This window comes from Tasmannia lanceolata, unplaced genomic scaffold (assembly GCF_043159265.1).
Source record: "Tasmannia lanceolata isolate RefF3 unplaced genomic scaffold, GAP_Taslan_0.1 ptg000015l, whole genome shotgun sequence".
NCBI lineage: Eukaryota > Viridiplantae > Streptophyta > Magnoliopsida > Canellales > Winteraceae > Tasmannia > Tasmannia lanceolata.
The window spans coordinates 32,577,158-32,592,970 of NW_027518692.1; the positions used below are offsets into that span (position 1 = coordinate 32,577,158).

A 15,813-nucleotide genomic window follows, 5' to 3' on the forward strand; every position below is an offset into this window, starting at 1 on the left:
AAAAATCAGCTCCATAGGATCATCCTAGAGGTGAAAATGGGTGGGTATAAATTTGTCCATTTTCACCTCCACATTTGGAAGGGTTGGACTAATCCTATGGAGCTGATATTTTGGGCACAACCTATCTATATCAGGGCCTATGAAATAAATGGTTTGGATCACCCCAAACCTGTACACACCCTATCTATGTAAGGGCCTTTCAAATGAATGCTTTGGATCATCCTAATAATGTGGGCCCACATGTGTTTGGGCCCTCAAGCTCATATAAGCTATATGAGCTTCAAGCTCACAATCATTTTCCTCTCTCTCTCTCTCTCTCTCTATATATATATATATATATATATATATGTGTGTGTGTGTGTGTGTGTGAGAGAGAGAAAACGGTTTCTACACACAAGTGTAGATAAGTTATCTACACAGTAGCTTAAAATAGAGTTGAGGACAATTGTGTGGGTAATCCAAACCATTCATTTGATTGGCCCCCACATAGGTAGGGTGTCCACAAAAAATCAGCTCCATAGGATCATCCAAACACTACAATTTGTGGAGGTAAAATGGACGTGTATAAACCTTCACAAATCTGTCCATTTTTTGCGTCCATGGTTCGAAGGGTTAGGATGATCCTACGGAGCTGATTTTTTGTGGACACCCTACCTATGTGAGGGCCAATCAAATGAATGGTTTGGATCACCCAAACAATGTGGACCTCCACTGTATTTTAAGCTAGTGTGTAGATAACTTACCTACACTTGTGTGTATAAACCGTTTTCTCATATGTATGTGATGCGGTGATCATGACCATTCATTAATTCAAAAAGGGTTTCAATATCAATAGGCTATTGATGTTGGCACTATCATGTTTTGATAATTACACTAACTCATCGGGTCTTATCTTATTTAAACAACTACTAGAGGTTATTACAGTTCTCAAAAGCTGTAAGAAGCCAATTAAAAAAGAAAAGACAAGCTGAGTTTGTGCAATTATTTAAAACGTGGTAGTGGAAATATCATTTCAGTTTCCCATTTTTATGTTTGGATTATTTATCTTAAGCACTTACATGTTTTCTAACATGGAATGGTAGAAAATAGTAACGCCAATTTATAACATCACCCTGTGAACTTGATTTACTATGGAAACCTCTATAGATCGGATGGTTGGGATCATCCTGTGGAAATGATTTTTGGGTCACAACCTATTTACGCTGCGTTTCATCACATGGACGGTTTGGATCATCCTTTGATGTGGTCCGTACAGTCCATTTTGACAAAATACGGGACCATATAAGCGCTTACAAAGTCCGAACGTGTCTTGGGCTCAAGGCAACTATAAAGTCGGAGAGCCGTGTTTTATTCACTCCCGAGAAATATATAAAGAAAGCGTGATATTTTGACAAGAGAAACAGAAAGCATATGAATTCACGTCTCTTTAGAAAACCCATGAAATTTCCAAGTCCAACCTAAAAATCGCGATAAATTGAGAAATTGGCGGGATTTTCCAGCTATATATATATATATAAGTCTAAGACCGAGATGTCCAAGATCTGGATTTTCTTCTAATTCAGACCTTCTTCTAACTTCAAACCATCATCGTTTCGATTCTCCCGTTCGTTTTCTGCGACGAAAATGGTAAGAATTCCTCTCGTTTTGAAACCCTAATTTTTTTTTTTTTTTTTTTTTTGTAGATCTCGATCTTGAGACTGTATTTCATGATCAATCTTTTTTCTGCCTTTTGCTGGTCGATTTTGCATGTTTTGATGTTTTTGATCGAGAAAGTAGGGTTATTTTGTATTTTCTGATGTGTCTAATCGATAAATTAGGGTTATTTTGCATGTTCTGATGTTTCTGATTGAGAAATTAGGGTTATTTTTCATGTTCTGATGTTTCTGTTAGAGAAATTAGGGTTATTTTGCATGTTCTGATGTTTCTGTTCGAGAAATTAGAGTTAGAGAAATTAGGGTTATTTTGCATGTTCTGATGTTTCTGATCGAGAAGTTAGGGTTATTTTGCTTGTTCTGGTGATTCTGATTGATTAGCTAGGGTTATTTTGCATGTTCTGGTGTTTCTGATGGAGAAATTAGGGTTTTTTTTGTATGTTATGATGTGTCTGATCGAGAAATTAGGGTTTTATGATGTTGATTTGCGAATATGATCCGTTTTGTTTAGGAAATCTTTGGATCTGATGTTGTCTTCTAGGTGGAATTTATGATCTTTCTATGATTTTCGAACGGATCGTTTACAGTTTTCTTTGTTTGATTTATCTGAGAATAAAAGTAAAGATTTAAGGTGTAGATTTCTTAGACATTTCGTTTTTCTTTGGAAATTGTTTCATTCATTGCTGTAAGAGAGATTAAATTTCTTTTTTTGCTCTGTATTCCTGTTGGACATTCCGATTTTGTTTGTTTTTTCTATCTTCTTTGAAAGTTAGGGTTTAGATTGTAAATTATGTGTTTTTCTTCGTACACCATTGGAGCTGATGTTGTTTGAACATTCTGATTAATTTTAATTTCATTAATTTCGAACAGAACCTTTTCATTTTTGTTTTGTTTTGTTTTGTTTTGTTTTAATCTCGTTGAGGGAAAGGTAAGGATTATGGTGTCAATTTTCGACATAGTATATTTTTCTTCAGCAATCATTTGATTCAATGCTGTTTGTTAGATTAAATTCCTTTTCCTTTTTTGAATTAGGAATGAAATACAATTTTTCTTGTTTTGGATTTCAAAAATAATTTGTGCTTTTGATTTCAAAAATAATTTGTTTTTCTTTGGAAATCATTTGATTTGGTGTTGTTTTGCTTCTTTTTTATCTCCATGCTATGAAAATTTACAGTTTACAGTGTCGATTTCATTCATTACGAAATGTTATTGGCTTTTCAATTTTGTTCCTAATGCTGTTCGATTGGTCACATTTCTTTTCTGTTGTAATTTTTTATTGTGGATCTCTTTGGAGTTTTTTTGTTCTGGTCTATGCATAAAATATAGGAGTTTGTGGGTCATGTACTTTTCCGATGGTAGTCATTTAATTTAAGTTGTTGGATGGATTAATTTCTGTTATTTTTGTGAAGTTCCAAGTGCCCTTTCCAAGTTTTCTTATTTTGATCTCCCTGCTTTGAAGAGTCAATACTGAATGTCAATTTCTGAAACAGTGGCTTTCCTTTGGATGCTATTTCATCTGGTGTTATTTGATAGATTAAATTTCTTGTTATTGCAAATTTGGAATGAGAATACTAATTCTAGGGCTTAGAAGTTGAGTCACTTTTTGGAAATGATGTATTTTTCTTCAGGGTCCATTTTAGCTGATGTTGTCTGGGATTATATTTCTTTGCTTTTCACGAGTTTCAAACGGCACCTTTTCAGTTGTGCTTATTACGGTCCTGGTGCATTGTAAAATAAGGGCTTGTTTGCCAATGCTTCTCATTCTCCCTCATTCTCAGCATATGAAACCAGCGAAAATGGGTGAAAAGAATCGCCTGAAGTGACTCTGCATCTCTTTGAAAAAATGATGTTTTTTGCAACTCGAAAAGCAGGATTTGGATAGATCGGTGTTGCCGGTTTGGTTTTCCGTACACGGTCTTTCCGATTTTCTTTTCGCTGGTTTCATTCTGCACAGAGAAAAAAAAAATGTGAAGGTGCTGCTGAGATGGTTGCCGAATGTCACCGAAGTTTGCTGGTGTTGATTTTGGAAACGACAAATTTTCTATTGGAGATCGAGTTGATCTGATGATGTCTTGTACATTAGATTTCTAGCCCTGTTATGGAATTTTGATGGATTCCTTTCAGAAGTTTTTTCTTTATATTTGCAATTTACCTCATTTTTTGTATAATATTAGGACTCTTCTCATTTTAATATCTCTGTGTTGAATGTTCAGGTCTTGCAGTCTTTTTTTTTGGGAACAAGGAAATTATTTTCTTGCCCCTCCCCCCCCGCGCGCGCGCTATTATTTTCATTTTTTTTTAACATCTTTTGGTTAGGGATGGGATGTGGGAATGTTATCCAATATGAGTCTCAAGATGGTGTTGGAAGCTATTTTCAGTTATCATGCCATTCATGCTAGTATGGGAGCTAGTACACCACCCTCCCAATCCAAACCAAAAAACCTGAAATTAGAAATCATGCAATTCTCTTCATAGAATCAGTCTTTATGGAAGTGTAGATGTGGATAATACCTATGCCAACCTCACATGGAGAATCCCTTACATCTTTACCGTTAAAGAAAATACTATTAGAGTTGATATCTGATGTGACTTTGTTAGGCCCATCACAGTGTGTGAACAATTTGGTGAATACAAAATATAATGGGAAACTTGGATGTCTTGCGAAAGGAGTAGAGAATGAAGATTTTGAACTGTTTGATTTTTTGCCTCCTTGATTTTTGCTTTATATCTTATTTTTTCTCTTGTTTTGTATTTGACCATCTCGGTCTCTTTCTAGTGTAATTTTTACCATTAAAAAAAAAGGGAAACTTGGGTGGCCTGTGAGGTTATTCAAAACCTTTAAATTTAAAGCTTTCTCAACTCAACTCAACTCCACTAAGCCTTTGTCCCAAACTAGTTGGGGTCTGCTAATGAATCCTTTAGAAAATTTTCATGAAGAGGTGAAAGAATCTACCCAGCTCAAATTTAAAGCTTTCTTTAACTAATAAATACATTAAAAATAAATTCCTTCATAGTTATTAAATATCTTATAGTTTTAACTTTTTTATAGCTATTTAATACATTATAGGTTCAAATATCTTTATAGCTATTAGTAATTTACTCTTCAAGCTCTAACTATTGTCATCTCCTAAAAATTTAGTTATAATGAACGTTTATTTTTTCACATGAATGGTGTTTGCGAATAGTTGTTTTCTTGTGTGAATGATGGATGTTCCTAAAATCAAATTGTGAATCATGTAATTATATGTCTGATTGGTCCCTAATTCCTATGCATCTGAAATTGGTCCAGGTGCGTACTTTTTTTAGACAATTATGTTAGATAGCCATTTCCTTCTCTGTGGTTCTTTGTCATATAAATGGTGCATATTTCTACAACCATGATTATTCCATTGTTATATAAAAGTCAAGCAGCAGGATTCATTATGGAAATTTGGGTTTCTATGCAACCAGATCCAACCAATGATACGCCATAGGTTCCAAATTGCCAAACTGAATGGAAAATCAGGTGGGTAAGGAAGGAATAGAGCGAGGAAAACTTAATCATTGCCGACTAATTTCCTATTTTGATTATCTAGGATGCATGATTTGGGTGGAAGGATTGCAGCAGAAGTTCTAGATTTTTGACTGGGGGGGGGGGGGGAGGAATTGTGCAGGGTTTGCTGCTGTTTTATGATTGTTATAGGGCACGGTTTTTAAGTTGGGTAATAGTTTTAGATATTATGTTGGGGACACCTCGTCCCGTTTGTAAGATTTGTAATTTGCTGTTTTCAATAAAATGGCATTGTTATTGCTAAAAAAAATTATAAAAGTTAGGCAACACGGGAGCATGTCATTACGTGGCCGTGATAGAGGAGACTGATTTAAAGTAAATTTCTCTATCGATGTTATCATTATTCATTTGTGGTATGTGTCGAATGCTGTACAGTCAATTGCCGTTTTGACCACCGTGGTTTGATGTGGAACCTATCTTTCAAAAAAAAAAAAGATACCAAAAAAAGAACATTTTTCAAAAAATATGAAGAAAAAATCTTTAAAAAAAAAAAGTAAATTTCTGTGTCTGCAGTCTTCCAAGAAACACAGTAGTAATATTTCTTTAATAATTAACTAATATTTAGCAAATAATATTTTAGAAAGATGGTATCATTATTCATTTGTGGTATGTGTTGAATGCGGTCCAGTCAATTGCTGTTTTGACCACTGTGGTTTAATGTGGAACCCAGTTAATTTTAGAACTGCAAGATTATTGTGTTCTATCAAATCTGGTTTCAGTTGAACGAATTCGTGACTGTATCTTTCCCAATTGACAGACTACTTCAAAGCGCCTTGCAGACCGGAAAATAGAGAAGTTTCAAAAGAATATCACAAAGAGAGGATCCGTTCCTGAAACAACTGTAAAGAAGGGAAATGATTACCCTGTTGGACCAATTGTGATTGGCTTCTTTGTCTTTGTGGTGATCGGATCGTGTATGTTCTATCTCCTTCCCTATGTTCCTTTCATATTCGATGGTTGATCTAAAGTTTGCTCATCTTTTCTTCATCTTTTATAAATTTATCTGTATAAAACAGCAAAATAGGAGCCAAATGGTAGAAGAGCTGATACTATCACGTATTTGCATCACTTTTTTCCCCTCTTAGCGAATCTAATACCATCTATAATGGGAAAACATCGGTGTCCCTATACGTTATTTAAAACCTTATAATTTTAAAATTTCCTCTAAGGCTTTAAATATTAAATACCTTTAAATGTAAAGATTACTAATATTGGCAGTAACATGTTTTAATAATTGCACAAACTCAGCTTGTCTTTTCTTTTTTAATTGGCTTTTGAGAGGATTTTGGGAGCTACAATAACCTTTGACAGATGTTTAAATAATAAAAGACAAGGTGATTCTGTGCAATTATCAAAACATGGTAATGGCAACATCAGTAGCCATTGTAAATTTCTTTATAGTTATTATTTTGTACAAATAAATCTGTATAGCTGTGTATTAATTATAACTGTTAAATACTTTAGAGTTTAAAGTTCTGTTTCTATTTCTGCCTAATAAGTATTTAATCATAAAAGCATGCATTTTTTGCACAAATATATTTGCGCACGGCCCGCTCTGTTTTCTTGTCCTAAGTAATGATTATCTCTCTTGCAGTTCTTTCAACCTGATTGTAATTTTTTGGTGCTTCTTTCTCTGCTCTTCTTTGATGTCTTCAACATGAAATATATCAGCATCAGTTACTCTTCTTCCCAAATATTTCCAACATAAAAGCATGTATATTTGCACTGTTTTCTTGAATCTATCTGTTCCAAATTGGTTTTCTTTTACCTACATAGGGTCCTTTTTCCAATTTACTACTGTTTTTCCTTAACTGTTCAGTTTTGATCCTTTATGATAAATTTCTAAAATCTATTTTTAAAATCGCAAATGCCAGAAGATGAGAAATTCTACTTTTCAGAAAGAAAAAAAAGATGATGAATTCTGGGCTGCTATTGCAAATGGAAATGAAATCAATTCATAAGCAGTGCATCAAAACACAGAACTCATTTGCTTAATTTGGAATAGTTTGCTCCTCTTCTACTGTTGTTTGGTTAGATCTTTCAAACCGAGAAACATACTGTAATTTGCACTTTGTAGTGAAATATCAACAGAACTGAAAACACTCTCAGTATCAATGAATTAGAAGAAACAAATGTTCTACTTTCAAATCTGATTGAACTGCTTTCTTTTTTCATCTTATTGCAGCACTGTTTCAGATAATTAGAACAGCCACAAGTGGTGGGATGGCTTGAGGCGACTGTTATGAGTTCTGCTGGCAAATGGGTGATGTTTGAATCTATATCACATAGTATTTCCTTAAGTATCTAGATGAGAGAGAGAGAGAGAGGACACATTTTTCTGTCATGTTAGTTCTCTGATGATTAGGTTTGTTGCAAATACAATTAAAGTAATAAATGGGGTTGCCATATCATATTATGATTCTCTTTCACCTTCTAAATGTTCTTCTTGTATGATTTAAAAAAAAAAAAAAAAAAATCCTCGGACGAGAGCTCGGCCGATGTTAGTTTACTCTGACACTGTCAACTTTTCATTAACTTTAGGGCAGCCAAAGGATTTTTTTTTTTACTTGGGCAGTAACAAAATGTAGGTTGAATGATCCTCAGAATTAACCTATACACAGAAATTCTGTGACTACACAATAGTTTTCATCCATGGATTCTTTTGTGGACCTGCTCTTTGTAACTAATGAATACAAACTAGAAGCAGATCGTAGATGAGATGTATGATTGGGAAAACTCAAATGGGTGGGGATTTCAGACCATGGTCCCTCCAGGAGGGTAATATTGATTTCTGTGCGTATGTTATGCAGTCCAAAAGAAAGCCAGTAGCGAGGCTTTGTTAAAATTACCCACCAGGGGTGTAAACGAGCTGAGCTTGGCCTGGCTAGGCTAGGCTCGTTAAGCTCAAGAGCTCGGCTTGGGCCCAAAACAGGCTTGCGAGCCTTACCAAGCTCGGTTTATATTAAGGACAATGATATATTCACACCCCTCATCTTACTTTGGCAGCCCTATCTATTGTAATTTGATTACTCTTTTTCCACCATGGGGGGTGGTCTAAGTAACAAATGGGGTTCCAAAAAAAAAGTGACATATTTTGCCTAACCCCTGTCACTCCCTGAGCAATCCTTTTAGTGTATATATAATATATAATATATATATTTAAATATATTAAATCCTTAACGAGCCTGGCCGGCCGTACTATATTACCCAGATTCTTTTGAGTTGGCCAATCTTTCTTTCTGAAAAGGCCAATCTTTCTTTCTGAGGTTTTCAGAATCTGACAATACTCGTGTCTGATTGTGACACTCGTACCCCTGCTGATGCAGCATATTGCGCGCAAAATAGTGTTCGTCCTCCCTCCGTTCTGTCCTCAAAATTCTGACTTTCTGGTGGGAAAAACAGCTGATTTCCTGAACCAAAGCGAAGTTGTTCAGAGGATTACAGTCTGCTTATTTTTCTTGCTCTGAAAATTACAGAATCAGAATGATTACAGAACATAACCTTAAGGCCGTTTGGTTTGTAGGAAAGGCCTTTCCACCTTGAGTTGACTGTGTGGAGATGACTATAGTTGAATGAAATGTAAGTATAAATAGATGGACCCATTTTAGGACTTACTAAGAGTGACCCAGAGTGCGCAGGACTTTTTAAAATCCCATGCGACTAACCCTCTATCTGTTATTTCATAATCAATTCTATTAGCCAAATGTGATCCCTTTTTTTAAGTTATGATAGTTACCAAACATGATTCAACTTCTAAAGAACTAAAAATAGAATCAAGATTAAGAATAAAAATCAAGAAACAAAATTAGAATCATAGCGGAACCGCCAAACACTATCTTCACTTGAAGCACATGAGCATAGAGTTTCAAACCTAGAAATTACAACTCCAACCTTCAAGCACTATCGTAGTTTTCTGCAACCCCACAACTACTTTTATAACTCCAATCTAAAAATTAAAAAAGGGAAAAGATTTCAGCGCTTCAATGTTTTGATAAAAATGCGCTCACTTGTTTGTCGTGTAGTATTTAAAGGGTATGAAGAGCTTTTTGAGAACCGTAATATCCTCTGACAGTACCCCTTTAAATACTACACGACAAACAAGAGGAGCGCATGTTTATCAAAACACTGGAGCGCAGAAATCATTTCCCTTAAAAAAATATAAAAAGAAAAGCAAAGAAAACAAAAGAACCATCCCATCTAAGTTACGCCTCAGTTAAGCACGATCTTATCCTGCGCCCAGGAGGGAAACACCCATTCTTTTTCTTTTTGGGAAAAATACAGTTACACCCCTTCAACTTTCACACATTCAACGATAACCCTATAGTTTCAAACACATCAACTACACCCCATTATATTTTAATGTGTTAAGGGAGACCCCCTCTTTGAAACACTGTCAATGCTAATTAAGATCTCGTCTCTAGTCAGTCGATTAGAGATCCTTCTCTTGTCCGCTGACCAAAAAACACAGTGGGCCCACATTGTTTGGATGATCCAAAGCATTCATTTGATGAGCCCTCATAGGGTGTGCCCAAAAAATTAGCTCCATAGATCTAACCCTTTGATTTGTGGATGGACCGTCAACTTGAGGGAGTCTACCTTATACACATTGAAAAGTCAGAGGATATAGTTGATACTACAGGGTTATCGTTGAATGTGCCAGAAAGTTGAGGGGGTGTAACTGTATTTTGGCAGAGGAACATGAGAGAAGAGCCATCCCCAAGCCGGGTTCCTAGCCGCTCATAGAAGTCAACCGAAAAGAGCGAAATCGAGAGCTGAATCACTTCCTCCCTCGAGCTCCACCCTCCGAGCTGGAGCCGAGCCAACACCGGCTTGACACATACAGCGTAGAACCGGCGGTATCCGCCCATTGCTGCAACCACCCGGCTGGCCGCCGGACTTACTTGCCGCCGGCAGATATTCTCCCAGAAAAATTCCTGCCGGCAAATGCCGTTCCATAGCCGGCAAACGGAGGAGGCAGTGGCGAGAGATTGAACATCGAGACGTGTTAGAATCTCTATTAGGATGTCTCTGTGGTCGTTAATGGAGAAACAATACTGGGTTTTTGTTTTCTTCTTTTTTTGTTCTGGTTCTGCCATGCTTAGGAGGAATGGGTTTGAATGAAGAGGTGGTGGTTCATTTGTTGTGTAGGGTTGGTGTGAGGAGGTGGGTGTTGTGTCTTTGTTTGGTTTTCTGTTTTGGGAATGGAGATTGAGAGATGAGGAGGAACAGGAAAGGAGTATTTGTAGGATGGCAATTTGACTTTTGTGGGAGTAAGGAAAACGGGTATCGAGGGAAAGAGAAGATATGGCCAAAGAGGAAGTTCCAAGGCAAAGCACTGCAACTGACTCTCTCTCTCTCTCTCTCTTATTTACTATCTCGTTTATTTTTTTTCATGGGGCAGTGTTTTTCTTTTCATTTTTGGGTTTTACTTTTACCTATAAATCTCTAATAAGAGACTGGGTTAGAAAGAGACTTAGTTAAATGAGTTCTTTTGAACCAAATAATATATTAAAATATATTTTAGTGAACAAAACACTTAGTTAAAATGTTTGACTTCTTAAAATACAAGGAAATAATATCCACATTTTTAATAATTGATAATGGCACTTCCCATTTTATTAACCACTTTTCTTATTGGCTCTTGAAACTTGAGTCTTATAGGAATTATAACAACTTTGAAGTCCAATTAGAAGGATAGTTAGAAAACATCGATCAAAAAATATGCTTTTTAGGTTTTACCATTTAGTATAGTGTTTAAAACTTTTAAGGACGTTTCGCGACCATGATTTCTTTTTTTCATGATAAATCAGCGTCTCCAAGTAGAGATGAAGGTGAAGTCGCTAAAAATCAAGAAACAAAATCGAGATAACTAGTATCTCCAGTAATGAGATGTGACTAAAAATCAAGAAACAAAATCGAGATAACTAGTGTCTCCAGTAATGAGATGTGACTAAAATTCAGGAAACAAAAGGCTGTACTCAAAATCAAATTGACTTATTTTCAATTTTTAGTCACATCTCATCGTCGGAGACACTAGTTTCCTAGATTTTGTATCCTGATTTTTGGCGACTTCATCCTCACTCCACTTGGAGACACCGATATATGATGAAAAAAAATTCATAGGAAGAAAAAACTCTGTTTGCATTTTAAACCTATCAAATGCATTTTTTCGCCAACTTTCCAACTTTATCCCCTTTTTATTTTTGTAAATGACAAAATTTTAAACGTGTAGAATGCATTCTTTTCAATCTTTCAATTATTGAATTATTGAAACTGGGGAGGGGGTGTGGATATCAGTTTCCAAAAAATATTTTCAATGATAAATATTAAAAAGTGTTGTTCAGCTCCTTCCTAGTAGAGATCGGGGAGTGCCTTAATCAGAGGATCCTAATCTTTGATCAATCAAGCCTCGTTTAGGGTTCTACTAGAAAAAAGCTAAATAGTTTATTTTTCGAGTCTTATAACTTACGCATGGTAGATTTTTTAAGAAAAATACAAAAAAAAGGTTGAAATGCTGGAAGATTTTTTATTTTTTTTACCTCAGTTTCCATATTTTTACTGTAATTTCATTTTACATATAAATAGATACATTGGAAAAAATAGTAGCTTCCGAAATGTAGGGTTTATAGCTATGCCTAAAGTAGCCGTTGGTAGTGAGATTTTTCTAATACTCGAATTCAAATTGAAAGATATGTCCAAACCAAAAAAAAGAGGAACTCGCAGAGGTGGGGCCCACCGCCCTTTTGTCTTTGTGGGGTTCGATTCTCGTTCAGAAAGCGAAACCTAGCCCTCCCCCCGATGAAAGACGTAGAAACAAAAGCACAAAATAAAATAATAATGGACCCTTTGACGCTTTGAAAAGGACCTGACCTTTAAAGTTACGTGGACAAACCCTAGGGCACCCTCTACTCTACTCTCTAGTATATATAAATCATTAAGTCCTAACAATCAACATTGGGTCCCACACGAGGATAACAAATCAAGGGCTAGGATCATCCAATGAAGATGTGATTGAATCTTAAAACCAGATCAACTGTCCTAATCAGATGGCCTGATCCCATGCCCAAGATTACACCCTACAAATGTAACTTAACAAACTAAAGGCTAGGATCATCAGAATCAAGGAGATGAAGATGGGCCTAACAAGATTAGGCCAAACACTTACAAATGAAGCGTAATAGATCAAGGGCGATGAAGATGGACCGTTGGGATTGAATCTTAGCAATGATCATCTTTTTTAGCACTTTTTTGGCTCACCCAAAAAGATTTATTAGACTGGTTTGTTGGACACTTGTGCTGGGTACAGAACCCGATACCAATATGGAGGAATTCGATAACAAGAAGATTACAAGTGAACTGCAACAAGCCACTCTCAAGGTGGTCTGCAACTATCACAGAGATCGTATATAGTCTCACAATGGGGTGCAAATATTATTTCGTGATAGACTGATATCAGCACTAATCATATCTGATAATGGCACTCCTCACTTTGATTTTCACTTTTCTGATTGGATTATTTGGGATGCCTTTATGTTGCCAGAATCAGGTGTTGGTATTGGTATTGGTATAATATTCCGATTTCACCTGATTCCGGCATTTGGTTTAAATCAATGAATGGAATAAGAGGTACGGAATTTACAACCTTTAGCAGAATAACTCAGACTAAGCCTTTGTCCCAAACTAACCTTTAGCAGAATAGATGTTGGAAAATGCAGGAATTAATCTATTGCCTGCTCAAGATGTGGTATTCCAAGCCAGCCTCTGTCAAAATTAAATTTTCATTACAATTTTTTTAATTCCATTTACAGGAGGAGAATTTTATCCCGGACGGGGTTGGCACGTCCGATAGCGTCGTGGGTTTGCTCCTTATAGACACGAGTTCGAGTCACCTCGATGCACGTGGTTTACGGGTGATTGCATGCATCCATAGGGATTAGTCCCGACCTAGAATGGGGTGGGGATACCCTACGTCATCAAAAAAATAATAATAATAAAAATTAATTACAGGAGAATTGGAAGCAACGCAATATAATGCTAATTAATTGAAGTGACTAGTGTCAAAGGGATGCAGTTGGAATTATGGCGCAAAATATAAAAGGCCTGTGACACTAGTGCCGTTATTAAAATATGGTAGAGCCGCTGTGTGTCCTCATTATTTTAGGGCGAAGATTTTTTCGCCCCCCTTTTAACGTGATTTGACGTCAAAAAGCATTAAACCTGCCCATGTCTAGCCATGAGATGACAGTCATTTTTATACGTTTCAGGAAAAATGTAAAGAAAAGGGACTTGAATAGTGTCATTTTTAGAAGAGAAACAAGTGTGTAGAAATGCTGGAAATCATTTCCTTGTGTTTTGTAGTAATTAAATAGAGATTTTAACTTGCAATTTTATTTAGGGACCATCTCAGAAGGGATTTCGTGGACTGGCTGTTGCATGAGAGAGCAGCCACCTCAATGAATTAAATGAATAAGACGAAATCGGTTGAAATGTGAGCCCATGTGGCTAAAACCAGTGAAAAATTCACCCATGTCTCATAACTACGCCACTAATATTCCATGGAATACTTTTTTCATGGTTGCCAAACATGCACTTAGGTCTAGATAAATGCTTGATTAAGGCGAAATTTTGGCTAAGCTTCACTTGGACATCCAGAATCAAGTATAGAGATTCATTGGGAAACAATGTCAGACAAAAAAACAAACACAAGATTTATAGGATGCAAAGACAACTTAGAAATGTGTGTGTGTGTGTGTGAGAGAGAGAGAGAGAGAGAGAGAGAGAGAGAGAGGTCAAAACCCAACTGTTCTCTTAGCTTGGAGTCTGAGGCAATGGAATCGAAGTGGTCAAATTTGTTCTATGCAGTCAGACTAATGAATATTAGCGAAGGGGTGGAGGGGGTGGTGGTATCATATTATTGATTGAGTCTCGATATTCTAAAAGAAAACGTCTTCTTTCTAGTCTTGTTGTTGCATGGCAGAGAGCTTTGCTCAACCTTTTTCTCCTTGTTTTCGAGCCTCCTTTCAATGAAACTTGCTAGTCTAATAGGTAAAAAGTTAACTGTTACGTGCCTAATCGGCCGTAATGAAAATAAATAAAAAGAAAATAGAAAAAAGGGGGAGAGGTTGATTCGGGGCAACCGGACCTCCTAATGGTTCAAATCGAGAGGAACCATGACTCTCCTACAAAGTTTCCTTTGCTGTAGAATTCTTTTCTATTTTTTTTCCATTCTTTTGAAATACAAACTTAAGTACAAGCATAAAGGTAGTTTTACATCACTAACCCACTTACATAGCACATAGAAAATAACTAGCATTCACAACCTTAAACCCATAACCACATAATTAATAACCACAATCTAACTAACCCCACTAACTTGCACATATCATTCCTCCCCCCTTAGAAACGACCTTGCCCTCAAGGTCGAATTATTAAATCAAACACTTTAATCCACCGGGGTCCCATACCTTAATGGTTGCGATCTCTTGAACTCTACATTCAAAATTTGTTGGGATCAAAATTGAAACACGAATTGAAACGATGAAACGACCAAATGGGTCAGCAAAATCAAGATGGTCCTTAATAATGCGTTCAACTGAATCACCTTCATCACCATCAATTCTCGTATTTTTCTTCACTAAACGATCAACATTGTCACGATTGAACTTTTCATCTTCGCGGATTTCTTTGATCGTCTTGCTGATTTTCTCCAAGCCCTCCGCAAATCGTCGATGTTCTTCCATCGTTTTCAAAGACAATGCCTTGTTCTCCTGCAGATCTTCACGTATGGACTCCCAAAACTCCGAAGGCGCAAGATCAACGGCTCTGATATCACTTGTTACGTTCCTAATCGGCCGTAACGAAAATAAATAAAGAGAAAATAAAAAAGGGGGGGAGAGAGGTTAATTCGGGGCAACCGGACCTCCTAATGGTTCAAATCGAGAGGAACCATGACTCTCCTATAAAGTTTCCTTTGCTGTAGAATTCTTTTCTTTTTTTTCTCCATTCCCTTGAAATACAAACTTAAATACAAGTACAAAGATAGTTTTACATCACTACCCTACTAACCTACTTACATAACACATAGGAAATAACTAACATTCACAGCCTTAAACCCATAACCACATAATTAATAACCACAATCTAACTAACTCCACTGACATGCACATATCATTAACACTGTCGTAGACCCAAACACCAAAAGCTATTTTTTGGCTGGGTAGCTCTCGAAACTGTATATTTTATTTACCACTTCTATATTATTTTCTTGGGACCGATTAAACAAATCCTTGGACTAATGATGTTGATAGTACAGCAACAATCTATGCGGCTATTGAAATTAAGTTTGGAACATCTCATCTTCTCGGGCCCACCATGATAGATATTTTCAAAATATTTTTGTTTTTGATATACTTAAATAGATTCTTTTTTCTTTTTCTTTTTCTTTTTTTTTTTCCGGTGAAATGGTATTTCCATTCTAAAGACAAATTTGCTGTGAAATAATATCTTATTTATTCAAAAGACACTTGGTGTGAAAGGGTGCCTTCTAGTAGTCATTTTATCTTCTATGAAAGAATGGTCAAAATGATCTTCTGAGAATGGTGCTTCTGCTCT

At 36.2% G+C, this 15,813-nt stretch overlaps 2 protein-coding genes across 2 annotated transcripts; one reads left to right on the forward strand and one right to left on the reverse strand.

Annotated features, from left to right (window-relative positions):
* The first annotated feature begins 1,421 nt into the window (after window positions 1-1,421).
* LOC143846611 (uncharacterized) lies at window positions 1,422-7,613 on the forward strand. The gene is made up of 3 exons (XM_077355093.1): window positions 1,422-1,626; window positions 5,960-6,116; window positions 7,388-7,613. Exons 1-3 carry the CDS (start codon window positions 1,624-1,626, stop codon window positions 7,432-7,434), a joined length of 207 nt encoding a protein of 68 aa, XP_077211208.1. The 5' UTR covers window positions 1,422-1,623; the 3' UTR covers window positions 7,435-7,613.
* A 1,436-nt stretch (window positions 7,614-9,049) lies between these two features.
* Window positions 9,050-10,475, reverse strand: SLY2 (F-box family protein). Its single transcript, XM_077354929.1, has one exon. It carries the CDS (start codon window positions 10,296-10,298, stop codon window positions 9,795-9,797), a length of 504 nt encoding a protein of 167 aa, XP_077211044.1. The 5' UTR covers window positions 10,299-10,475; the 3' UTR covers window positions 9,050-9,794.
* Window positions 10,476-15,813: the final 5,338 nt, after the last annotated feature.

Coding starts and splice junctions, on each gene's coding strand:
- LOC143846611 (XM_077355093.1), top strand. Junction 6,117..7,387: donor CTTTGTGGTGATCGGATCGT/GTATGTTCTATC, acceptor ATCTTATTGCAG/CACTGTTTCAGATAATTAGA.
- SLY2 (XM_077354929.1), bottom strand. CDS start 10,298: ATGGCAGAACCAGAACAAAAAAAGAAGAAAACAAAAACCCAGTATTGT.